This window comes from Corvus moneduloides, chromosome 2, assembly GCF_009650955.1.
Source record: "Corvus moneduloides isolate bCorMon1 chromosome 2, bCorMon1.pri, whole genome shotgun sequence".
Taxonomy (NCBI): Eukaryota; Metazoa; Chordata; class Aves; order Passeriformes; family Corvidae; genus Corvus; species Corvus moneduloides.
The window spans coordinates 18,174,427-18,200,183 of record NC_045477.1 but is presented as its reverse complement, the minus strand read 5'-3'; the positions used below and the strand labels follow the sequence as shown (position 1 = coordinate 18,200,183).

General features: G+C 42.4%; 1 protein-coding gene across 2 annotated transcripts; it reads left to right on the top strand.

The window, feature by feature from the left end:
* Nucleotides 1-254: 254 nt before the first annotated feature.
* PLCXD2 (phosphatidylinositol specific phospholipase C X domain containing 2) lies at nucleotides 255-25,093 on the top strand. Of its 2 annotated transcripts, none has more exons than XM_032098304.1 (4): nucleotides 255-417; nucleotides 13,706-14,166; nucleotides 16,658-16,899; nucleotides 19,352-25,093. In XM_032098304.1, exons 1-4 carry the CDS (start codon nucleotides 276-278, stop codon nucleotides 19,506-19,508), a joined length of 1,002 nt encoding a protein of 333 aa, XP_031954195.1. In that variant the 5' UTR covers nucleotides 255-275; the 3' UTR covers nucleotides 19,509-25,093. The 2 variants fall into 2 exon arrangements, with proteins under 2 accessions (XP_031954195.1, XP_031954196.1); XM_032098305.1 differs by lacking the exon at nucleotides 255-417 and adding an exon at nucleotides 10,737-10,898.
* Nucleotides 25,094-25,757: the final 664 nt, after the last annotated feature.

The window sequence follows — 25,757 nt, the reverse complement described above, 5'->3', positions numbered from 1 at the left end:
GGAGCAGAGGCGGTGCAGAGGCGGAGCAGAGGCGGAGCAGAGGCGGCGCAGAGGCAGTGCCGTGCCCCGTGCCCGCCCAGTCCCGCCGCACTCCACGGCCGCCGCCATCCCAACCCACCGACCCCACCGGCGCGCGGGGCGGGGCGGGGGCGGGGCGGGGGAGCGACCAATGGCGAGCCGCTGAGTCCCGTGACGTCACCGCCATTACATAAGGGCGGCGGGTGCCGCCGTTGCCCCGGCGGTGCCGGCCCGGCCGCGCCGCCTGCCCGCCGGCCATGAGGGGAGGGCGGCGGCGGCGGCGGCGGCGGCGGCGGGGCGGCGGCGCCGTGGGGGCCATGGCCGACGGCAACGCTGACTGGATGGGCTCGCTGCCGCCCCCGCTGCGCTCCCTGCCGCTCTCCAACCTCGCCATCCCGGGTAGGGGGGCGGGACGGGGTGTGCCGGGGCCGCCCGGGCGGTGGTAGGGGAGTCGCCTCGGCCGCGGCGTCGCGTCCCCCGTAATTTAAGTGCTGAGGTGGAGGCTGGGGCGAGTGCTGGGGCTGAGAGGAGCCCTGTCCATTGCAGCAGAGAAAGGAGGGCGTAATCTCCCGTAAATACCGCTGTGAGACTTTAACCATTGACATGCTGCTTTCACTGCCTTGAGCAAAGGTAGCGGTGACCGCTGGAGGCCCTCCTGAACGTTTGCGGGTGCTTCAAGTAAGGCTGAAACCGGGTAGGGAGAAAGGCTTGGTTGCGCTGAGCCAACAGCTGGAGGTTCATCAAATGGAAGGTCTGTTGAGATGGGGCTCTGAGCAACCTGCTCTCGTGGAATGTGTTCCTGCTCGTGACAGGGAGCTTGGAACTACGAGATCTTTAAGCTCCCTCCCAGCCCAGACCATTATGTGGTATGTTTTTTATAGCCTGGTTTACAGATAGATAAACTGATAAATGACGACAACACCAGATGACCTGAAATTTACTTTGGCTGATCTTCCATCTGTAAAAGGCAAAAAATACTCTTCCTTGCGAATGTCAACAGGGAGGTTTTTAGGGGTGGTTACTGTAGCTCCTTCTAATAGTGGATGTTAGACTCTGGTACAGGCTTAGTTTTCATTTTAGTGCTTTAGCTTGTCCACTAGCACTTTGGATATGTGTTGTAGCATACATACAGTCTCAAGCTGTGCCTGGGGAGGTCCAGGATGGACGTTAGGAAGAGTTTCTTCACAGAAGGGGTGATTAGACATTGGATTGGGCTGCCCAGGGAGGTGGTGGAGTCACTGTCCGTGGAGGTTTTAAGAAAAGACTGGATATAGCACTCAGTGCTACGGTCTAGCTGGCAAGGTGGTGTTTGGGCTTAGGTTGGACTCTGATCTCAGCGGTGTTTTTCAGTCTAATCGATCCTGATTCTATATAGCAAACATTCAGAGACACTTCCCTAGAAACAGTAACTTTTTGTGTCAGAGGTAACACAGCTGCTTCTCTACATGCTTCAAATACCCTTGAGAAGAGATGCCCTGTAGAGAAAGGGCTGTGTACCTCCTATGCACTGCTGTGTTACCTGAAGCAGAACACTTAAAATGACAGGTTTAAGTTAAAAGTGGTGCCCTTTCCTATCCTGATAGTAGCAAAAACATTTTATGTGACCCTGTTCTATTGAACAGGGAAGCAGGACAGAAAATAAGTTCAATGTTTATGTAAGATTCAAACATCAGCAGACTGTGAAACTTCTGGCAAAGAAAGGCTTCTCTGTTTTAGTGAACAGTAATAAATCATCTTCTTGTTGGTGTAGCCACTTAAAGGCTGTGAAACTGCAGAATGTTATGGTATAGATTGCATTAGGTGCAATGCTGCTGTCACTTGCAAACATCATGCAACCAGCGTTGCAGCAGAGAAAGCAAGTAAATGAGTGGTTGTTTCACTAATGCCATGGTGCTTTTAAAAGGGGTGATGCTTTTTTTTTTTTTTTTTTAATTTTTGCAGTACATGTTCATTTGTGATCAAGGTTGGTCTATCTCCCCCCCACTTTCCTGTATATACCTCATGCAACCTGCAAGCAGGCAAAAGATACTTTGGGTAGATTTTGGTCATTTTGATTACTGTTATTTTAGTCCAGTCATTATTTTGCTGAAGTGGGGTTTTGGTGTGGTGCTTGACAAAGCAACTTTTTTGAGCACCAGGCAGGTGTTCCTAGCAGTGTGCAGTACAGGTTGCAGTTGAGGAATCTTTGCAGATGCTGAACAGCAATGAGGACCAGTGTTACCTTGAAAAGAGAGATGAAAGGTTGAATGAGAAGCATTTTTGTCTGTGCTTAATACCTGTGTGTGCATATGACAGGAGTGGCCTGCTTTTATCGATCTCGGGATACATTTGTTTTCTCCCCTGGAATGATGGAGTGAAATGGTTTTGATATGGGGAGTTTGTTTGTTCTCCCCTCCTACTCCTTGTCACCCTTTGTACATAGGATCAGAGATAGAGCTCCAGGAGTGGAAACCTTAGAACTTGTTTTAACTTGAAATAAAATCAGCACTCAAAATGATGCAACTGTTGTTCTATACTTCTTGCACTTTAAAGAATTGCAGCATTTAAAGAATAAAATTTTACCTTTCTTTAAGAGAAGAGCAAAATGATGGTATCATGGGCTATTTAAAGTGAAATAATTGAGAAAGTACACAGAAAATAACTTCTTAGATTTAATTTATGTGCTAATGTGAGTGGGAAACTCCCTTGTATGTTGCCCAGGATGTCTTCATAGAGTTCTGCTTTATTTGCTGCAAACCTTTTGCTTTCAGAGCTGCTTGTTTTCACTGGCTTTAGAAAAGGTGGCTGTGACTTCTGAGGGTCCTTTTAAAGCTCCATTTTTCTATGATTCCATAATGGTGTGAAACACCTTACTGGATGGTAGAGAAGGTCATTCTTTCCTCAGTCCTTAGAACCGACTGGTAGCAAGCAAATAATGTTGAAGATGGGTATTCATGAGGTATATGGGGTGTTTATATGCTTATTTAACTCTGTGCTCAAAATAGAGAGAAACTTTGAAAAAGTCAAGGCCTTTCTCCAAAGCTTGTGTGCAATCAGTTCCCAGGTTTGGGCTTTTCTGTTACTTCTACTGGGAAAAACTAGCCAAAATGCTAAACCAATATAGTCTTAGGCAAGGAAAAGAGATGAGATTCCCTGTGCAATGTCATGAAAGGAGGGATCTTTTGCAATGAAAAATTGACAAATATCAAGTAACTAAAATGTCATCAACTTTACAAGCATACCATATAGTCAACAAAAATAACCACCCTCAACAAGTGATGACCTTGTGTGAAAGTCTAGAGGGTTTTCTCTTAATTGCATTTCACTAATCCTCTTTGGATGTGGGTTTAAAAATGAACCCTTAAACATTTTGATTGTGGACGTGACCTTTGGCAGGGTATGGTATAGCACTTGTTTAATCTGAAGCTGGTTTACATTAGAAATTTTTATGAAATCACAGCTGTGGTAGTTATTACTTTCTTTGGTCATCTTTTGATCTGCATCTGCTACTTTTCTTATTTCTCCATGTAGAAATGGAACCCAAAAATCTGGAGTGCTCTCACTGATCAGTTTTCAAAGTAAATCATCTATTTAAAGAATTAGCTGGAGAAGCCTAGTTTTTCCTTGCTTATACTTGCATCCTGATAGTTGATAGCACCATGGTGTGTCTGGTTTATACTGTTTCATTTGAACTGCTGCAGAAATTTTTAGAAAGGCAAGCATCTTGATTAACTTGGTGTTAGAGTCTGAAGTCTCTGCATCTGAAGGTACAGTACCATTTTCCTGTTTCATCAAACTTTTACATGAATACTTGTATTAGAACAGGTGAAACATTTTTTCTGTCTCAGTCTCCAGTGTGTGAGGTGACGGTAAGCTCGTGCGTTTTGGTTTGAGACAGCAAGGCAGTCTAGCAGATGTTAACTGCCAGCTATCAGTGTTTGTTTTTATTGAGTGTTTCATCTGTCCAGCCTCCAAGGTGCTGGATGAATGTCATGAGCTGAAGAACAGGCAGTTCTGTGTTCCTTTGGGTCTTGGTAATAATACATTTACTTAATCCTGTCTGGACTATTCCAACTTTAAGTATATAAGAGCCATGATGTAACAGGTATACTTGAAGTTTTGGATCAATCTGTATCCCTTGATTGGTTCCCAGTTCTGGTCAGGACAGCTAGCTGTGAGTTTTTCCATACTGCTCTTTTCTTTGTCTTCCAGAGAAAACATATGATGACTTAGGTAGGGATCCGCTGCTGCTTGCAGGAGCACCCAGAAGAGTTATGGGTGCCCTTTTGTAAATAAAGTAAGGTAATCAAATGTCTCTTCTGTCCCCTGCCTTTCCTTCTCTCCCCCTGCAAATACAAATGAGTGAGTGTGTTCCCCAAGCTAACCTGGTGGGGAGGTTTTGTGTGGTGATAATGGTTTAGAGGCATTTTTTTATTTTGAGAAGTGGTTCTTGCCAGAAAAGCTGCTTTCAACAGCTGCTCATGGAGTTGGGCAAGCCCCAGGGTGGGTGCTGGACTGTGTGGGTGTCCCAAGGGAACATGAAGGTTAACCTGATGTGTCATGGTGCTGCAGATGTGGACAGGAAAGAACAACAGGTGGAATATGTAGAATATTGTATAATAATGTATGCAGAATAAATGGGTGATTGTTTTCTTTCATATACTTTGGCTGAAACATAGGCTATTAGTAAAAACGAAGCTTACTGGGCAACAATTAATTTGACTCTAAACTAAGCTGTTTGATAGAAGTTGCTGAAGAGAGCTAAAAGATGGGAAATTTGGGAAAAGTAAAATGTTTTACCTTAGCACTTTGAAATGTGATACTAAAAAAACCCCAAACCTTACACCAATGGTTTTCTTCTGGAGTTTTTTAAAATTTTGAAATAAAGATGTTTGTGTTGTGGGTCAAACTTGATACATCTAAGGCTGGTTTGAAACAGTAAGGCAGCTTTTGCCACCAGAAGTCAGTTTTTCAGCCACTGGTACACCTAGAACCACATGTCACACTCAGCAGAGTGCTCTGCTGGTGTGGAACGTGCAGGCTGGGCAGGCTGCCTTTCCAGGGAGAGGCGGGGCAGCTCCCCACCTGTGGCTTCTGGTGGTGTACAGGGCCTCTTCTGTCATCTTCTGGTGATCCCATTGGTGTGTTCTTGCTTCCTCAGAAAGCACGTAGACAGCTGGCCAGAATTTAATTTCTAAGTCATGCAGAGCATTTGGAATGTGGGGCCATTCCTGTCAGCATCAGGTTGGACAACTGGTGAGGAGTTTCCTGTGGGATGCTGGGTTGTAGGTAGCCAGAGCTGACAGAAAAAAATGGGGTTTACAGTTCCGGAAGCATTTTTTTTGAACAGAGAAAATCATATTGGCCTGAACATGGCCAGAACAAGACCATATTGGTGACTTAGAATCGTTGGTAAAGTGTCTTGAACATGACTGTTCACTGATCTCCAAGGAGATATGTGTTCTTGCTCTTCTAAAATAGTAAATCTTTGCTGCTCCAGACTATAGCAGTAGTGAAGCTGCCTAACTCCCCCCTATGACACACACACTCTTGACTTTCTAGCCCACTTTTAAATAATAACTTCCCATAGCTCATTTATGGTAGTGTCAGTATGACTGGCCCAAAACTTCCCATACTACAGTGTGCTGCTGTTTCTGCCCTTCTCTGAGAAGTTCGTCCCAAGAGCCTCAGTAGGAAGCCTCCTGATTTTGATTTAAATGATCAAAGTACTAGGACATTACCATCCCTGGAAAACAAAGCTTTACAAATACAGCTAGTAGGCAGTCTTAACAAGGAGCAGTCCTGCTGGCCAAGCCTATGGTTAAGCTTAAAGGAGGGATAAAAGGCATGGAGAGGTGTTGATGTGTTGATGACCTGCTGTGAGTGACTGAGTTGGTGACTTGGACAGTGTGACATGTGCCAGGTTCATGAGGAACACCTGGAGGTGGTGGGGCCCTGAGCATCTTCTGTGCAGGATGCCATCTTCCCATCCACCAACTGGCCAACTGCTGTCCCAACAGTGTGACTGTTCCCCAAAAGCCCCATGAGCTGCTAGACTTGGAGCTGGCCAAGCAGAACCAAAGTGGTTCTGAAAAGAAGCAGCAGCACTGTCCAGTTGAGAGCTGGCCACTAGGCTCTCACTGGATTGGGTGGTTTTTCTCTTTGCCTGCGTGACTCTGAGGTGAGCTGCTGAACTTGCTAATGCTGTGATTTTCTTGTTTATTTGTTCGTGGGCTGGTGTGGACTGTGGACGTGCATGCTGAGAGGAGTGGTAGTGAGCTTGAGGCTGCATCCTCCTCCCAAACAGTACTCCTTTGGAGTTCTAATTAAAAGGATCATTGAATCAGCCGAAGTGGCCATCTGTTGGGTTGAAGCTCAAAGGGAAGAAATATAAGATTTATGTTCTGATTCACCAAGCTTTAATTTCCCTCTCAATTTAGATTTCATCTACCAATGAATGAGGTGGTAACCTCACCATGTGTAAGTATGGTGATGTTGAGTATTTGTAAATGCAGAATTTTCTGAAAAGACATTTTATTACCTTGGTAGGCTATTTGATTGTAACAGCAAATCTCTAATATTTTTAGAGAGGCTGTTGAACTATCTGGACTCTTACACTGATAGAACATTTGATGGAAGTTGTTCCACTATTCTTAAGTAACCAAGATATGTTGGTTATGTCTTTTGTATGTCCATATGTGAGGAACTGGTGTGGCGGACACCGGGTCTGTGCAGGAGTTCCCCTGAAAAGCCAGTTTTAGGGCTTCTCTTTTTAAAGAACTTATGTAATCTGTTTAGCCAAAACCAAATTACTCTTGAAATGCTGCAAAATTTTCTTCAGACAGTATATGAAGGTCCTAATTTTTTTTTTTTTTTTAATCTGGAAACATTTTCTTTCTTCCTGTTACTTATTAAAATCTGTACCCTAGAGAGTGACTTAAGTGTGTCTGGTAAGTGAGTGCAGAACATACCAAAGTTTTACTTCAAATGGAGAAAACTAGTCATGATGTTAATATAAATGGTTGTTGTTCTCCTTCCATGTTGTGAAAGTTTGTTTGCCTGCTTTTCCAGAAAAGATGTTAAAAGAGGGAAAAGTACCATGTAATAAAAATTTCCCTAGAGCCTTCTCAGAAGAGAATGAACCCTTGGTCCACTCAGTTCTGAGTGGTCACAAAAGAGGAGTTTAGGACTCTAAACTGAAGGGCTTTTTCCTTTTTGAGCATGTGGATCAAGTCAGGCTTTGAAATGGTAGAGACATAATGTGTCTTTCTTGCATTCCCATTGCAGACAGCTGAGATGGTTGATAAATGGGAAATCACTGCTAAATGGCCTTAAACTTTGATGGCAATAACTCCAACCAGTGCCAAAAGGATTTCTCCTGGCTGGAAAGACAAACAAACTACTCTGTGACATTGTGTCTGAGACAGTTTTAGGCTGTCTTTAAGCTCTTGCATCCCATTGCGCTGCCTGAAAGGGGCAATGGGGGAAATCAGGGTAGTTCTTGGATAGAGGGAGGGAGTTTTCCTAAGAGGATTTGGCCTGTACTAGGATTTGTCTTAATGGGACTGCATTAAGAGTATCTAAAGGATTCTTGTAGGTTTCTTAAAATATAATCATCTCTATAGTTTTAGATAATTGATTATCAATAAGATGTTTCTTATTTCTGCCTCATCTTCTTTTGCTAGACAAGTTGATATGAACTATTTGATTTGCTTTTCATTAGTGATGAACTTTTAAGATGTTAATCTTCTAATAAGAAAATCTGGATTGTTAACGACCTGAATCCTGAGGACTTCTAGGCTTTGAGAGGCACTTTTGCTTATCCTGTTTTTCCCTCAGTTTTGGCACACACAGGTTATCTGGTTTAAAAGAACATTTGTGGGGTAGCCTTGACTCGATAGCACTTTAGATGCTGTGTTTTTGGAACTTGATTACTGTTTTTCTGCCCATCTTGGCTTTGTAATGCCTGCTGTGTCATGTGCAGTGGTGTGCAATGTGTGGGGAATGTACTTTGTCTAGTGAGCAAAGCTTGTGCTAAGAAGTTCAGCGTCACTACAGCTGGGGTGATTCTTTGGTTGTAAATGACCCTTTGATGCTTTTACGGGATGGGTATGTTTTGTTGACCTTGCTTCTTAGCTTCATGTTATGTTAAACATTTGTTTGTTGCAATTTTCATTCTGTTAGTATTCCATTCATGTAAAGACCAGTCCAACTTAATCAGATCTAGTTAAGCTTACCGACAGCACACTCTTCTGCCCTTGTGCTTTCATTTATTGCTTCTTGGTTGGCCAGATGTTTGTAGAAAGTGTCTTGAGCTGCTGGTTCTGACTAGTCTGCAGCCTTGGAACCAGGGAGGCTTGCAATATGTTGGGAGACATGCTTTTTATCCAAAAAAACCCATGAGTTTTTGTCTTGTTTTCGAGTGATTGGCAGTGCACAGGTATGTTCTATGTTGGAAGATCTCTGCACTCTGTATGCTGTATAGTCATATGTTTAATGTTCCATGAAGGTAAACTTACGAGGGGTTGGTGACATGATGCTAATCCCTGTCCCTCTGCTACAACTGTATTTGCAGGAAGTATAATGTGGAAACAAAAGATAATACCAAATGATACAGAATCATAGAATATGCTGAGTTGGAAGGGACCCACAGGATCATCAAGTCCAACTGCTGGCCCTGCACAGGACATCCCCAAGAGTCACACCCTGTGCCTGAGAGCATAGTCCAAACACTCATTGAACTTGGACGGGCTTGGTGCTGTGACCACTCCCTATTCCAGTGTTCAGCCACCATCTGGGTGAAGAATCTTTTCCCAAGATGTAGCGTAAGCCTCCCGACTCAGCTTTGTGCTGTTCTCTCAGAGTCCTGTCACTGGTCTTGAGAGTGAAGAGCTATAAGCTAGTATTTGTTGAAATTGAAGGCTTGATAACATTCTGTTGATGAATGTCATTTGTTTCAACTCCACCATTGGTTAATTTGACTATCTGTGAGTAAGTAGCATGACAAACAAACACACTGGGAAGTTAGATTTTACTGCAGATGTGATGATAAAAGGCTGCTTTCTAACAATTAGCACAAGGGCTTCAACAAAAAGTCATCCTGAATAGTGAAATACAATCTATTTAACATATAAATTGAATTGAAAAGTGAGCTCTTTAACATACAATTAACTTGAGGAATTAGTATAAGCAGAATAAAAAGATGTTTAAAGATATGAATGAAATTTAATCCACAGTTGCAATTACTGGGATAAAATTAAGAGGTCTATCTGTCATTTTAAGTCTGGCGTCTGGAAGATACCTATATAATATTATTCTAACTATAACAGAGCCTTTGATAGTTAAATATCTGGGCATTTGATGGCATGTGAGTTCTGTCCTTGAAGCTGCCAGTCTTTGTCAGATGAAAGAAATGAGACTGAAATAGAGCAGCGGCTATCTGTAAGAGCTGCCAGCTGATTAGCAGTCTCCTAATTTTTGTCTTTGAATGTGCAGTCTCTTTCATGATTAAATTTAATGCTTGCTGCTTCATGCTGCACATCTTCACCCAGTTGGAAGCAATTGGCAAATCATCATCTCTTTGTTGTATTTTCTGTGCCTGACTTGGTTTTGGGAAGGGCTGAGCACCAGACAGATGCCATGTCACTGGAGCAGCTCGGTAAGGTTTGCAGTCTGAATGCTGATCCAGTCTCATCTACAGTAAGTCAGTGTCCTGCACGTGCAGGAACTTGCAGCAGTTCAGGCTGGGCTTGTGGCCTCTCATTACCACAAGGACAATGAAGACAAAGTTTCTTGGCTTTTCTCTGCCTTTTGACTTCTCAGTGTGTGAGGTGGAGGTTATAAATGCCTAGTTTTGTTAGTTGCTTTGTCCACAAGCAACAGTTTTAAGGAATAGCTTTACTGAATAGGGTGTTATTTCTATTTGAGATGTTAATTATCATCTGAAGTGTCTCACTTCAAGAATTCTTGAGGTTGTTTTTTCCCAAGGAAAGTAAGTACTTAGCGTAATTTGAGGCAATGCACTTTATTTGTGTGGTGGAGAACACAGATGATGAGGGATTTTTTACAAGTGGAAAAGACTTTACAGTGTATGTCGCTATGAGGGTTTTGTGGTTCTTGCTCTGTCCAGGAACTGCCAGCCTTGTTGCTGTCACTGGGCAGTGTGGACATACCTTCACACATCCTTGTGTTACATATGAATTGAGAATGTGCTTAGCAGGTCTTACACTGACCTCCTGACAAAATGGGGCTCGTCTGCTCCATCCTTCTGGTGTAGGCTCTGCCCTTTGTCTTTAAAGTTTTACAGATTTGTGTTGATTTAGGTGATGCTTTTTCAAAAAGAAATCATGCTGTATCACATATATCAGCAACCAGCTTGGCTTCTGCTATAGCTACAGAACAGCAAGACTTTTTATGACTTTGGGGATAGAGAAAAGGAGAGCAGGGATTATTTTGACATCATGATGCAATCCGCTTAGCATGTACTTAATATCACAGCTAAGCTATATTAAAAGGCAGTGCCTGAGCTGGTAGTATATCACAGTGATCTTAAAGTAGGGCCTGGTGGATGATGTGGGTCTTTACCTTGCTCTTACCCCACAGCTCCACAAGTATCCAGTGCTGTTGCTTCAGGGTCTCAGTTTGGGGTTTTTTCCTGTTACCAGAGTTAAAACATTGTGGGTCCAGGTTTGGCCTAGATGTTGGTGACTGGCCTTTTTAAATGACCACTGAAGACCTAATTGAACTTCTGCTGTCTTTCCAGCCTCAGTACTGATCATAGAATGATCAACAGAATTGGTGATGCTCCCCTGCCCTCCTTACAAGGTGATGTGTTACCAACAGTGAAAAGGAGGATATGTTTTGCAGATGCTCCAGCTCATGTTCTACTTGGTTATGCCTAGGTATGCATGTTGACTTTGTTGTAGGAGAGAAGCTCCATATCCTAGGCTTTTAGCAGAGCCATGGGGCAGGATTTAATAGGATCTTCTCTAACTATAGAAGCATGTCACACATAGTTCAGTTGGCTGGGAAGGCATGCAGTTTTTGAACTATGTGTTGAAAAAGTTGCAATGTGCTGACTTGTTTTCTTTGATGTTGATTTCTAGTGCTAGGCTATAAATAGAATTTGGTTTGTGATAGTGCGGGGAGAAAATTGGCTCTCTCTATCCTTAAAAGTGCCTTGTAAGTGACAAACTGCAAAGGAAAGACTTTCGTGGCTATAGAGTGATCAGAATTAGGAAAATGAGTTGTTTTTTGGTTCAGATTTACTTAGACAACTCTGAAGTGACAACAATATATTTGTGGCCAGATAAAATTCTCGTTCCTTTGTAAGTCAGATTTATGAGTCTGACGAAGCATAATGGTGAGAGTGACTGCTATAGACAGGTCTCAAGAATGCTGCACTGTCTTAGTTAAAATGAAAATATTTCTTATGTCATTATTCTACAATGTTAAACCATCTTCTACAGTGAGCTAAACAGAAGAAGAAAGAAAACTTGATAGAACTAAGAACTAAGAAAGAAAACCAACCCAACAAAACAAAAGATTTCTTTGTGCAAAGTGACTAATTCCAAGGTAGAAGTCAAGCCCCTTGTTATTGAAGTCTACTTTCCAAATATTGTAGAAGCTTGAAAGATTCATTCTGCTGTACAGAGAGGTAGATGAAACTCAAATATCTGTAAACTACTGTTTAAAGCATCATATAGTTTCTGAAGTGTCTTCACTAGATGTTTGCTCCTGGATTTTGTTTGGGGTTGTGTGCTTGGAGATGGGGGGGAAAAAATCTAGGTATCACTCCACAACTAACAGCCACTTTGTGATGTAGTTTACTGGGACAGGTACTAAAAAGCTGCTTAAGCTGGCATCTTTGGTACTTCTCACTTCTGTCTAGAAGACTGAATGGAAAGCGGTGACAGAGAATCCACTTTTACAAATGCTGTGAAGAATTCATGAAGAGCTAGTCAGAATTAGTGCTCATTTGTAAAGCTTTAAAACTAACCTTCACACTGCCTCTTCACTGCTTTTGAACTAGTTGAAATCCATGGAAACAGAGTGCATTTAAGGTTGTTGAGAAATGATGTTTAGTTTATGCACAGTCTGTTCTTTCATCTGGATTAAAAATGCTGACAAGGTAATCCAATTAAGATCATAATCTTGTTTGTAGCTCTGATCTTGCATCACAAGAAATGCATCACTGTTCATGTGAGCACTGCTACACAACTAAAAGATTGGGGTAAAGGAGGCTCTGAATGCCTCAAATGTTATTTTGAATATGAAAAATTAGGATTTTAAAGAGTTGCAGACTGAGGTAGAGCAGGAAATTTGAGAAAAGCATGATCCTAGAAGCAGGGACAAGCATGCAGGAATGTAAAACATAGGTGTCAGCAGCACAGTGCAGCGTCACGGTACCCTGGGGCACCTGGAAAATGAGCTGCTTGGGTGAAGATGCTTTCTCTGCACTTCAGCAAGTGGGTCCACGGGGAGCAGGTGGGGTTTGGCTTAATGGGCAAACTCTTGTCTCCTGTCCTGAAGACAAAGGGTAGCAGGGCTTTTACAGCTCCTATAGTGTTTTTGCTGGCTGGAGCTTCACAAGGAAGGTAAGCCTGGAGCAGCTGCAGCTTCTTGGCTTTGCTGGTGCCTGGTGGAAATGATTAGAAATCCCTGGTAAACCCCAGTCTGTGGTGGATCAGCTTCTGCCAGTCTTTGCTTTCTGCTGTTCTGGTACAATGCAGACATACACTGTCTTCGCACTCTTTGTTCTGTTACTGACTTGGCTAAGGCAGGGATATTTCATTGACTCTGAAACTTTTCTTTTGGAGTTTTGTTATTTCACAGGTTTTTTCCCATTAACTACTGAATTTTCAGTTGGAGGTTTTTTCTAATAAGTAAAAATTTTATATTGGAGATGCAGTTTCTCTGCCAAGGTACAGATTGTGTTACAGGGGCTTTTTGGACGTGCATTATTTTGGTAGGGATTGGTGATTTTGATTGTTGGTTTTATTTTTTTGATGAATTTTCTGTTCACCATACCTGTGGTCACTCAAAAGCATGCCAGGTAAAAGACACGTTCATGAACTTGTTTAACATGAGTTTGGTATCTATCCATGCTGTAACTGGTGGTGCGTTCAATTGTTCCACCTTTAAGGCCAGCCAGTCATTGCCCACTGTTCAAACTACTAATCATTTATCTGCCATCTTGCGGCTAAAGTGAAATGTGCTGGTAAGGCATGTACAGGTGCAGATCCCTCAGTCCATTACATGAATAAAGATACCTGTTCCAGGATGTTTGGTGTATAAGGTCATGGCTAGATTTACCAGATAGAATTAAAGTTTAGATTCTTAAAATGAATCTGGAGTCTCATCCTAGATTAGTCATGTACCAGGCTCTGGGAAAGCTTTGGGGGTTGATTTGTAGTTTGTAAATGAAGGAAGGTTAGAAGGAAGTTTCCCGTTACCACAAATGTCTGTTCTGTAGTGTTGGGAGCTCATGCAAGAAAGCAGTTCAAACTGAGAACCTTATGCATAACTCGTAACACTATCAGGGAAAAGTAAGGTGTAAAGAATAGTCTGAAAGACTCACACATGAGCATAACTCTTCTGCAACCCTGCCATATGCATAGGACTTAGTTCCGTTTTCAGGGCACATGGGTATATGTGTTTTGGGAGAGTCACTTTTTCTAAAATTAATTTTTCTTGGCTCTTTTTCTAGGATCACATGATTCTTTCAGCTACTGGGTTGATGAGAAATCTCCTGTGGGACCAGACCAAGCAACAGTCATCAAACGTTTGGCCAGAATTTCCTTGGTTAGAAAGATCATGAAGAAATGGTCAGTGACTCAAAATCTAACTTTTAAAGAGCAGTTGGAAGGTGGGATCCGCTACTTTGATCTTCGTGTATCTTCCAAACCCGGGGAAATAGGACAAGAGATTTACTTCATACATGGCTTATTTGGCATCAAAGTATGGGATGGGCTGAAGGAGATGAATGGTTTTCTTGAGCAGCACCCCAAGGAAGTAATCTTCTTGGATTTCAATCATTTCTATGCCATGGAGGACAGCCATCACCACTTCTTGATCAACAGGATCCACTCAGCATTTGAATCCAAACTTTGTTGTGTTGAATGTGTAGAATATGTGACACTACTGTACATGTGGGAGAAGAAACACCAGGTAGGGAAAGGATGCTTAATGTTTTTCAAACCCAAAATGTTAAGACTTTAAAGAGACAAGCTTTGTGTAGTTCCCACTCACAGTATTGAACCAAAAATGCTGCTGATGGTCAAGTTAAAGCCCATTAGGGCCTTGTTTATGTAGTGTGCACGTTTTCCTCTATTTACATGAAGCTGTGTATCAACTCATCCATGGTGTGGTATAGTGGTTTGGTCTAAAATATTCATTACTGTTTATCTTCTGTGAGATAAGAATTAGGAGAAATGCAAAGCAGGCACCAAACTTGAAAGAATATAAAGAAGTTTATTAACAGACCTAAAAGAAGAAAAAAAAAATCATACCACACCTTCAGAACTCTTCTCCTCCCCCCATCTTCCTCCCTTCTCCCACTGACAATGTAAAAAGACAACCCTTGAGATGTTAAGTCTGTTTACCACTTCCATAATAACCTTGTTCAGTCCATTTAGGAAGAGGAGTCTCTCTTGCCCATGCTATGAAAACATTATCACAACGAGACAGCCACCCAGGTTGGTTCTCTGCTCGCATGCGAGTCCCTTCCCCCCCGCCGACTTACAGCTTTTCCCACAACTGCTTTTGAGGGTCCACTGTTGAAATTACTGGGGTAGAAATTTAAGGTTGAGCGGTTCAGAAACAAAAGTTCTCTTCACCCATCTCTGGGAGCATTTCATCTCTAAGAAAAGAGGCCCTTCTCCTTCCCTGGGAGCAAAGGATCTTCCTCATCTTCATCTTTAGGACTATCTCTGGGAGCATCTCTAGGAACTGAGGTTTTCTCCTTTTCCATTTGGAGCAAAAGTCCTCATCGCTTCCATCTCTCCCTGTTCAAACTTCTCATGAAATTACAGCTGCATCAGCATCTGCCTATCTCAGCGCAGGTGCTTTTGCTCACAAGTACAAGTTGAACGCTCCACCCCCCATGCCTTCATGAAATTACAACGGGTACTCTGATACATCATAGCTTTACAACAGAATTTCAGCTTTAAGCATCTCCTCTTTCTCTTCCCTCAGGTTTTCAGCTCTTCACAGCACTAAAAGGGTTAATCTCACCTAGGCCTTGCAGCTGGAATGAAGCTTATTGCTGTTGGTCACATGCTCTTTGCTGGACAGCGGTGCAGCTTCAGCTGAATCTTGGCCACAGTGGAGGGAAGGGGAGCTGAGCTGCTCCGGCTGCCCACAGCAGGGCTGTGGGAGGGGTTCCATGGGTGGAACAGGGCCCATCAGCTCCAGGATGGCTGTGGCCCGGCCCCACACAGGGCCCGCAGCCACCTGTCCCAGCACTGGAAACAAGAGAGAGAGAGACTCTGCCTTGGAGTTTCCTGTTCTTAAGTGTGGATCACCGAGGCGGTCACAATTTTAAGTGGCTCAAAGAATTGTCCATATTCAAACTGGCCAGCTGATAGGTTCTGTCAGGTCACAGAGGAAGCTGTAAGCACCCCTTTGCAAGAACATCACTTCTGGGACTATGCTTGCTAACCCATGACGTATGGCCAGTCTGTGTCCTGCTCCCAAGCATGTTTGTTAAATAATTAAACTGTAGTATCCTTGGAGCTTTGTGCTCTTCACAAATGGTTTTCCCTTCTGGAAGGGCATGTAGTGCAGACTTGTGTTGGTGAGGATTTGATTAGCTGTTGTCTTTCTGACTAGTGTGAAGCATATCAGCTTTAGCATGACTATGGTATGGTGCTGAATTTCTTACCTCCTTTGCAGCCATCCAGATCTGCAGAGGTGAGGTTAATGCCTCTTCTCTGTGGTAACTGCTCCCAGAGGTACATGAAAATTGAGAACCGGAAAGGGTTTCAGCTGCAGCACATGGTCTTAAACTGGAAATGAGGCTTTGAGGAATTGTTCTGAACTGATGCTGTCAATACTAGGGTTCAAAATGAATCTTGTATACATGTGGGTATTAATAAAAAGTGTTGCCTCTTTGTGCTGTAGAGAAGCACCTTACAAGGTATAAAATACTAACTTTGGATTTGACAGTTTTGCTGACAGCAGGACTGGCTTTGGCATCTCATGCAGCAAGTGTGAACACGGTGCCAGTATGCCAGTCATGTGCCAGTCAGCCCAGCACACTTTAGCCTCTTAGGAGGTGCTCAGAAGATGACAAAACTGCTAAAATCCTTAACTTCAAGTACAGCTACAGTATTTTCTGACAGTAAGAATTTGCAATGTATTTAAGCTGAGCTCTTTAAATGAAAGAGGCAACTTTGTCATTTTAAATGGATAACGCTTAAAGCCTGAAGCAATCCTGTCCTCAAAGCTGAACAAAATGATCTCCATCTCCTTTGGCAATAGTGCAACATATTTACTGACACTCATGACTCAAGAGCAGCTTCTTTTTGTTTGGTCCTCTTTTCACTGCTACACTAGCTGCAACAGTACTGTGTGAACACAAACCAATGCAACAGCCTGTCCAAATAAAGATATAGTAATTGTGATTTTTTTCTTTTGTTTTTTATTTTTGTTCTGTTAGGTTCTCATATTTTACCACCACCCTTTATATCAGGAATATCCCTTCCTATGGCCAGGTAATAAAATGCCAGCACCATGGGCTAATACAACTAATGTGCACAAACTACTACAGTTCCTGGAGACCACACTTGGGGAACGAAGTCGTTATGGGACTTTCCATGTATCTCAAGCAATTCTCACACCTCGAGTGAAAACGATTGCACGGCATCTAATTCGTGGTCTGAAGAACACACTTGTTCATAGGTAAGGACTTGTCTTGATTTTCTCAGTTCTTTACTTAATACATCTAGTGTTGAAAGAGCCACTGAGCTGGCAAGAAACTAGGAAACGTTTACTTAGGCTTGCTAAAAGCATGCAGCTTTGCTCATGTTGTTCATGAGAGATATTTACAATCATTAAAAATAAAGAATTAGTGAAAATAATAAAGTAACAGGATGTATATGTGTTTCCTTGTAAGTGGAACTTTTTCTGAATATTATATGATTTTGTAAAATGTGGGATGGATGTGTGGCTTCAAAGCAATAATTCATTTCAAGCTGGCTGAAGTGGAATTTAGGGGGGCAAAAAAAGCTTGTGCCACAGAGGAAAATTGCTTATTTCTGGACTCAGTTTTGCATTTGTCCATACAAATGTCTCAGTAATTTTGGTAACAGCCAGAGACGTATGACCTAGGACAGTATTTTACCTTGTATTTTTAGGGGGTGTGGAGGAGGCTTTCCAAAAACTAGATTCACCATTTGGCTTTTTTTAATACCACTGACCATTGTACAATTAATTTGCCTATAAGTAAGGTCGCTGTAAGAGGGTTTTGCTTTGATTAGCACAGAGTGCCAGTGATTTTTAATAGCATTAACAGCATGAACAGTATAGTTCCATATGATTTATTTTATGGAATTATTACCTTGTAGCCCATTTGCTAAAAATTACCTGAACTGTGAAAGTCCTCTTGGATATTAGGAAGAAATTCTTTACTGTGAGAGTGGTGAGGCCCTGGCACAGGGTGCCCAGAGAAGTTGTGGATGCCCCCCATGGAAGTGTTCAAGGCCGCATTTGATCCAGCTCTGAGCAACCTGGTCCAGTAGAAGGTATCTTCTACCTTAGGGGGTGTTGGAATGAAATTATATTTAAGGTCCTTTCCTGCCCAGGCCATTCAATGATTCTGTGAATAAGGGAATTTCAGGTTGGGTATAAATCTGTGAATTTTCAGTCCCCGTCCTGTTTAGAGGCGTTCATGTGGCACACCCACAGTCAGACCGCGCTGCGGGCTGGGTTCGGTGTCGGTGGCCGCGGCTGTGCCGGCCGCGCTCGGCACCAGGTGGCGCTGGGGGCCCGCGAGCGGCCGCGGGTCCCTGAGCGCCAAGGCCGGACGGAATTCCTGGGCCAAAACTAACAGAGCACCGTCGCATTTCGTGGAATGGGCGAGCAGCTTCGTTTCAAGGGACTCCTGGCACAGATCTGTGCTGTAAGCCACTGTTACTGGGAAGCCTGCGTTCAATCCAGCCCTTTCCCTTATCCTTACCACTCGTTTGAAGTAAACCGAAAGTTGCAAATAGATGCTGCAGTTTGCATAAGCATGATTGCTTGTGTGCATTTGCACAAGCTAGCTGATATGCAAATCTGTCTTCGCAGTTTTATGTAGATGCCTGCCTTCTTGTATGGAAATTTTGCCCTGAATATGAATATTTAAGTGTTCTTGAGGTCTTGCTAAAGGAGAAATGTGCAACAGTCACACTTAGCTGGCTGAAGTCTGGTGTGTCCCCTGGCAGTAATTACGCCTTCACTCATGGTTCTTGATAAGACTTTTTTATTGTCCTGATGCAGCAGGAGTGGAGTGTTTTTAAATTTTTTGGTTTTTCTTTTTTCTCTTCATCATCCTGTTAACTAATTTGCTAGCATACCATCTTCTCAAATAGTGTATACATGTTACAGCAGTAATCTAAATAATGCTAGCATATTTAGCCATTTGTGTCTAACTGCTGAAAAGCCTGGTGTTTCATGTTAGAGTGCAAAAAAGCTGGTGCAGACTCCTGACTTGCACCGTGTCCAAGAAGTTACTTGAAATTTCTCCCCATGGTAGAATTTGTAACTTGATTTAACTCAGTTCCTGACACACCTCCCCTTTCTCCAGTTATAGTGATGTATAGCAGGATGTTCAACCCCTGTGGAGTTGACAGCTTCATTCTAGGTTTGGTTTCCCTGACCCCATTGCTCTGGGTGGGTCTGGAGGCTGGAGAGAGTTTGGGAGAAATGCAGTCTGCTGCCTCCAACAACTTTTTTCCCCACCCACCTTGAGGCAGAGAAGAGCAGGGGAACATCTTGGGCCAGGTACAGCCTTGCTTTGTGTTACACTGAAGTCTGCTGTGAAATTGAGCATTTGACTTAACGTGTGCTTGGGTGAAAACAAACCAGGGTGGAGAAAACTGTAGTGCAGTGTTAAATCCTGACTGCCCGGTGAATATAGAGGGACTGCTGATTTGGATTGATGACTAACCAATATGTCTGTGATAGCTCATGACCACGTGCTGTGTTAAGCACTCATCTCATCAGCCAGTTGCATTTAGGGTAACAGCCAGGACCTGATAACAAATATGAGATAATATATTTTGTAAACAGCATGGTGTTTGAATTGAGTAGAGTATGTATAGATAAGTGCCTCTTTTAAAATGTTTAACTTTCTTTATTTCAATTTCTTTAGGAATCTGCCCATGATTTTGAATTGGGTGAAAGCACAGAAGCCTGGTGTTATGGGTGTTAACATAATTACATCAGACTTTGTGGAGCTGGTTGACTTTGCTGCTACAGTTATTGCATTGAACAACCTCCTTTTAGAAGAGGACGAATCTGCAACTTAAATCCTGATTGCTGTGCTCCACTTGTGCTCCTTAGTGGACATCTTTGAACTGTGCTAAATGTTTTACTTGTCAAGTGAAACCTATTGTAATCTCTCTTTATGAAAAAAGTTTCCTAGAGGAAACGTGGTTAAACATCCCGTACAGCCAGGTCCCTTCTCCTGGTGTCGTGTGGACCTGAGTGAATCACCGCGTGCTGTGTGAGTGCTGCTGCGTCTGTCTGTGTGTGTGTGCTCTGTTTGGCTGAGCTGTGCACACATCTGCTGCAGACAGGGGCTGGCCTCTGGAGCAGATGTACCCCATTGTGTGCACATCTCCCTGGTGACCGTGCTCCCAGCACCCCTGTGTGTGCATCCTGCCCACTTCCCATGGCCAGGGCTCACGCCAGGGATCGCTGCTGATCCCGTGGCAGCGTGACCAGGCTGGCTGGGGCAGCATTGTTCTTGGGCCACCTCAGGCATGGCTGGGCTCAGCTGGAGGCTGCTGCTGTGTTCATTATGCTGTTTTAGACACTACCTCTGACTTACTTGAGAAGACAATACTGCTGTTGTTCAGGGAGAAGCTGTTAGCACTGTTAAATATCCAAACTGTCCTTTGGGCCTCAGAGGTGAAGGCTTGGCACAATCTTTCTTCTCTACCTCTTTATGTTACTTTTTTACTTCAGTACATTTATTGCAACCATGTTTAAGTCTGTTTCTTTTGGCATTAATTTGGAGAATATTTCAGTCTTCAAATTTTGAGGTTTAGAACTCAAGTCTGAATTCCTGTGTCCTGTGACATACAGGAAGCATTAATTTTCTTGAATTCCTGGGACATTTAGGAAACCACAGCATAACCTTTCTCTTTTACCTGTTGGTCACTTGGGTTTTTTTAATCCATTAGTTTTTCTTCGGGGAAAGTCTCTCACCCAGGCAGCCCTTCTCTCAAAGGAGGGTGGGCCAAGTGGGGGCTTGCTCAATATTCTAAGAACTGGAGCTGACAGGGACTACTCAAAGCCCAAATACTGGATCACCGGTTTGTGATGGGACAGTGAATTCTGCAGTCCAGCCTGAAAGTTGTGCTTGTAGACAGAGAGCCACAGCCATTAACGGAGACATTTCTCCAGCCTTCACCTGCTTGTGACAGAGTAAGCAATAGTCACACAAGCACAGGCAGGTGTCAGTACTGCTTCTTTCTGTAGTCATACTCATTTTTGTGCTGGTTCACAGTGAAATGTGACCATGTGTTTGAGCCAATGCAATCATATGTTGGTACTTATCAGCACTTAATTTACTAGCTGATAGTATCCTATGGTCTGATTTATCTTCATTGTGGTTTTGTTTTTTTTAAAAAAGCACAAAAGGGACTGAATAGCAGATACTTCTCTGCTCAATCATCTTCCTAAAGCAAGATTGGTGCTTTAGTGCACCAATTGCACTAAAATTGTGCATTATTGGTGCACTAATTATTCACTGATTATGAATTTGTATTTATCTCTAAGCTTATTTATTGCAGACTGGATTGTCTTTATACATATTTTATTCAAAGGAAAAATGAATCTCCAGATTTATTATTTATTTTGTTGTTTTATCCTGTATCTGCCATCATGATCTAACAGCTGTGAAAAAATCCCAACTTTCTTTGTTTGCTTGTCACAACTCAGGAGAAGTTTAAAGGTTTGCAAACCTTCCATGTGAACCTTGGCCGAGTTCAGAGCAGACTGTAATCTGATTTATCTGTTGTTTGCATGGCTTTCATTAGAGTTCCTTGAATTTTTTTGACTGAATCATTTCTTGAAGGGAGTTGAGAGTGGGGGAAGTGCCTGTTACTCATTGTCTTTCTCCTTTCCTCTTGTGTTTTAGTGATAGGGGACAAGTCATAAAAATCAGGGTTTGGGAACTGTGCTCAAATTTCTAGTTTAATGCTTCCTTTTAAAACCACAGCAGAAGGTTTTTATTGGGGTGTTGTTGTTGTTGTCGTAATTGTCAGAACATGTTTTGAACAGTTCTGTTCAGTCTGCAAGTTTATTTAAAATACCTGGATTTTCCTTAGCGGAATTGTGTTTACTATTTTATCTGTGGCCCCAACTGAAACTACACATGGGTTTGGTTTCAGTGGTTTTCTTCTGCAAATTGTCTTAGTGCTCAGAGCCCAGTTGGGTAGAGCATGGTGTTAACACCAAGGTTGTGGTGTGGGCCATTCACTTAAGAGCTGCACTCATGACCCTCATGGGTCCCTTCCAACTCAGAATATTCTGTGATTCTGTAACTTGGCTTGAATGCCAGTGAGACAGAAATAATACCATTGCAAGGTTCCCTGCAGAACTGGAAGACAAAGCAAGGTGAAGTGAGTATGCTGTTTGTATTTGACCTTTAATCTATTTTGTACTGTGTGTGTGTATATATATATATATATATGCCTCAAAAGAGATTTATTTGGCTTAACCAATATTTGTGTGTGCACAGTAATGACTGTCATTAGTCCTTCTGCTGTATTTATCTGAATAGAGATGGGATGGGCTCAGGGCTTTGGTTAGATATTTTTAAGTGCAAACTCTGAAGTTTCTCTAACATATTTGCTGTTAGCTCTTGCCTCTTGAAATAGAAAATAACATGCTGGGTGTTAAGAGTGTTAGCAGAGGGAAAATAAATGGAAAATAGATTTAGTATTAATGGTTAAGTATGTGTGGGGGAAAATGTTTCTGTAAGTTTGGCCTGTCAGAAGAGACTCGTGTCATTTCAGAGCAGTACTTGGTGCTGTGCTTCCACTGTGAGGAATCTAATGTTCTCAAATGGGGAGTTGGGCAATTGGCAGGTAACTCTTGTCAGTGACATGACATCTCCCTTGGCCTACTCTGGGCATCATTCATGCTGGTGTTTAGAATTGGTCCTAGGGTTGTCCTAAACCATCCTAACTAAGCAGTGTGAACTACCTTTAGTCCGTTCTGTTACACAGAGCAAAGCTATCCATATAATAGGCTTATCTTGCTTGCTCAACACCAAAACACATCCAGACTTCCTCATGCCTTGCCAAATGGATCTCATCTAGGCTTGGACTTTGGCCTGTGGACTCTATTTTCCAGCATTGCAAAATTAAAAGGTGAGCTGGGCAGCAAGGGAGGATCAAGGAAGTAGGGCAGTAGTTTGCATCCAGTGTCCACATGGAAGGTGTGGCAGTGCTTAGCCCAGTTTTGGGCAGCACAGTGGAGCAGGTCTGGCAGGTGAGTGACAGCGCTGCAGCTCACACTGGCACACTTGGCCAAGTCTGGCCCCTGAGCAGTCTGCCCCTGAGATTAGCAAATAACAGCCTGCAAGGTCAGGATGTGTGAACTTGAGGAGAACGAAGATGAGTATGAGCACAGGAGAAGGCTGGGGGTTCTTACTGCTGATGTAGACGCACATCTGGTGAATACAGTGGTTTTAGTCTTGCTTGTATATCCCCAAAGCTGTAGAGTTCACTTTTAAACACGCTGGGTAGAAAACTTCCTCAGAAGAATTGTTCTGACCTCTTGACCATTTGGTAGGTGCTGGGAGAGGAGAAGTCAGAAAACAAGCATCTGCTCGAAGCAAAGTACTTAAACTGTGTATTCTTGAATAATTACACATATGGTTTGTTATTAAAGATTCAGGTTAGTTATACACTGTGTTATGACTGTTGTTTCTCTTCCTGGTGTGCAGTCCCTGAATGCCAAGCACACTGGTGGCATTCCTCTTCTCGCACTGATTGCTGCTGTGTGCAATTTAAGGGCATATTTGAGGCACGGTAGACCTCTGTGTGTATCCCTGATGGGAAGCAGTAGGGAGATGTTTGTTACGGAGCATCTACAAGTTTTTAGCCTCTTATTCTGTCCCGTAGATGAAAACAAAAAGGAGTTAGTACTAGATTTTGCAGACTGACAATCTGTTGGCTTCTTACTTGGGGACTACTGTCATAATATATCGAACTGCATAGGGAAATGGTGGAGTCATCATCTCTGGAAGTGTTCAAAAATGTGTGGATGTGGCACCTGAGGATGTAGTTTAGTAATGAAAACAGCAGTGATGGACTTGATGGTCTTGGAGGTCTTGTCTAACCTTAACAATTGTGTGATTCAGAGCAGAAATGCTGACTGCAAAAAGGCCCATATTCTGTTAAACGGCCTCTTTGGAGGAAAGAATAATGGGGAAATGCTGCCTTAGCTCCTAGCACATGCTGGGTTTTGATGTTGTTGGTATCAACTTAGCTGAATGTTGGAGTTTAAAAAGCTGAATTGTAAGGTTGAAGAAGCACTTTTGAGCAGGGATTTTGGTTCAAACAGAAGCAGGACTTCTGCCAAGATGCTTGTCTCTTCTCATCTGGCTAAGCCTTTGGAAATACTTTCTTTGCATACTTGTCTCAGGTGTCAGAGTTCATTGATATATCATTTAGCAGACATGGGTTTAGGACTTAAATAGAGATAGAGGACATGGATATTTTGATTTAGAATTGGGTTACCTATGGAAGTCTGACTGAGCATGTGTGACTTGAGGTTTACTTGAATATGCAGTATTTAATATGATGTCCATATGCTGTTTTCATAATACTTTCTTCTTGACTTGAACACATAGTTACCAATTCCTAATAAGCAAATTTTTCGGTCAGAGAACCACTGTTTGGGACAAAACTTCAGCAAATTTTCAATGCTTGTTAAAGCACAGAGAAATTGTCTAATGTGAGGACCAGAACTGACTCAAAAATTCATTTGAAGTATAGATCGGGTCTAAATGCAGTCCTTTTGGCAGTGGGAAATAAGATTTTTCTTTTCTTCTTTGACAAATTCTTATTCCAGCTTTGGTTTTTAGCTCAACAGATGGGTAGAAGAGCCAGAGCATATGGTGAAGAGCAAATAAATTTTATGCTAAGGACATGTATGTAGGACTAACTGTGGTAAGAGTATAGTGATTTACTTACTGACACCTTTAAGGGTAATCCTATTAGCTCTTTGGTGTAGGTTTTTAAATCCGTCTCTATTTTGTATTAAAAATAATCAGTCACACTAATTCAATACATCTGTTCTGTTGAGTGTGTTTACTTCTCTATGTGTATTTATTTCTCCACAAGTCTTATCAAGTAAACTTTTAATTGTAGGGACTGGAATAGGAATGTCAGCTTTAGAACAGTGTGCTGAATCTGCTTATGTTATATCCCCGAATATTTATGTATTGTGTGTTGTCCATTTAAACAGTACTTCTCTTACCCTTTGTTAGACCTGTGATACCACCTACATTGAACTGCAGTGTATTCTTAATTTTGAAAGAAGTGTTGATCAGCACATCCTATATAAAAACAATTTAGATGGTTCTTTGATTTTTCTCAATGTCAAATGTATTTTCCAGATGGATTTTTTTATTTATACTGTGGAAGGATGCAAAGGGGGGACCAGGTGAAGAGGAGTTATGAATTCTCAGTCTTTATTTTGTGCAGTTTGTCTTCTTTTTGCAGTTTGTGCTTTACCCATCTGTCCAATTCAGTTTTGTGAAACCAGGATGCCTCATCTGAACTGCAAATAAATTTGGGGTTTACATCTGTTTCTTCTGCTTTATATCGTTGGGGGTTTTAATCCTGAAAATAAAAAGTACAACTCGAGCTAATCATCTTTGATGTGTGTTCTGTACTGCTGACTGTTTTGATATATGATGATTACGTCATGAGTCAACCAACATCGGTTGAGCTCAGTAATTTCTCTGATGCAGAATGGTGTAATTGAAGGTGGGTATGGGGTTTTTTTGAGGTGCTCCATCCTTCTGCACCTGTGTCGCCTGAGTAGTCAACATCCAGACAACATCCTTTTTTTTTTTTAGGATGTGCTGACTACTTCTCAGTGCAAGTAGTAGTGCAAAGTGATTAGAAATCAGGGTGTGCTTGCACTTGTGTGCACACACAGCTACATCTTTGCCTGACTGCACTGGGACAAAAGCCTACTAATCCATGGATCCAGTTCTATCCTGGAAGGCAGGTACAACTTCTGTGCAGCCTCTACTGCTGTAATATAGGTGATGAAGCTCCATTGTAACACTTAAACAGGAAACAAAGCATTGATAATGATTCCTGGAGCCTGGGCTAATGTTGGATGCTTGTAACCCAATGAGATCAGACACACCCTTCTTTTGGGTTGCTTTCAGTGCGCCTGTCTTGAAGATGTGGAAGTACTAGGAGTGTGGACAGGGGGAGAATGGCTGGCCCTGATTCCCTCATGTTTTCAGACAGTGGTGGCTGAGGGGGAGCTATCTGTAGATTTTTTTTTTTTTTTTTTTA

What these genes read in the sequence shown, in the direction of transcription:
- PLCXD2 (XM_032098304.1), top strand. Translation starts at nt 276, where the DNA reads ATGAGGGGAGGGCGGCGGCGGCGGCGGCGGCGGCGGCGGGGCGGCGGC. An exon ending in CTCCAACCTCGCCATCCCGG is followed by an intron (nt 418 to 13,705) that starts GTAGGGGGGCGG and finishes CTCTTTTTCTAG; the next exon opens with GATCACATGATTCTTTCAGC. An exon ending in AAGAACACACTTGTTCATAG is followed by an intron (nt 16,900 to 19,351) that starts GTAAGGACTTGT and finishes CAATTTCTTTAG; the next exon opens with GAATCTGCCCATGATTTTGA.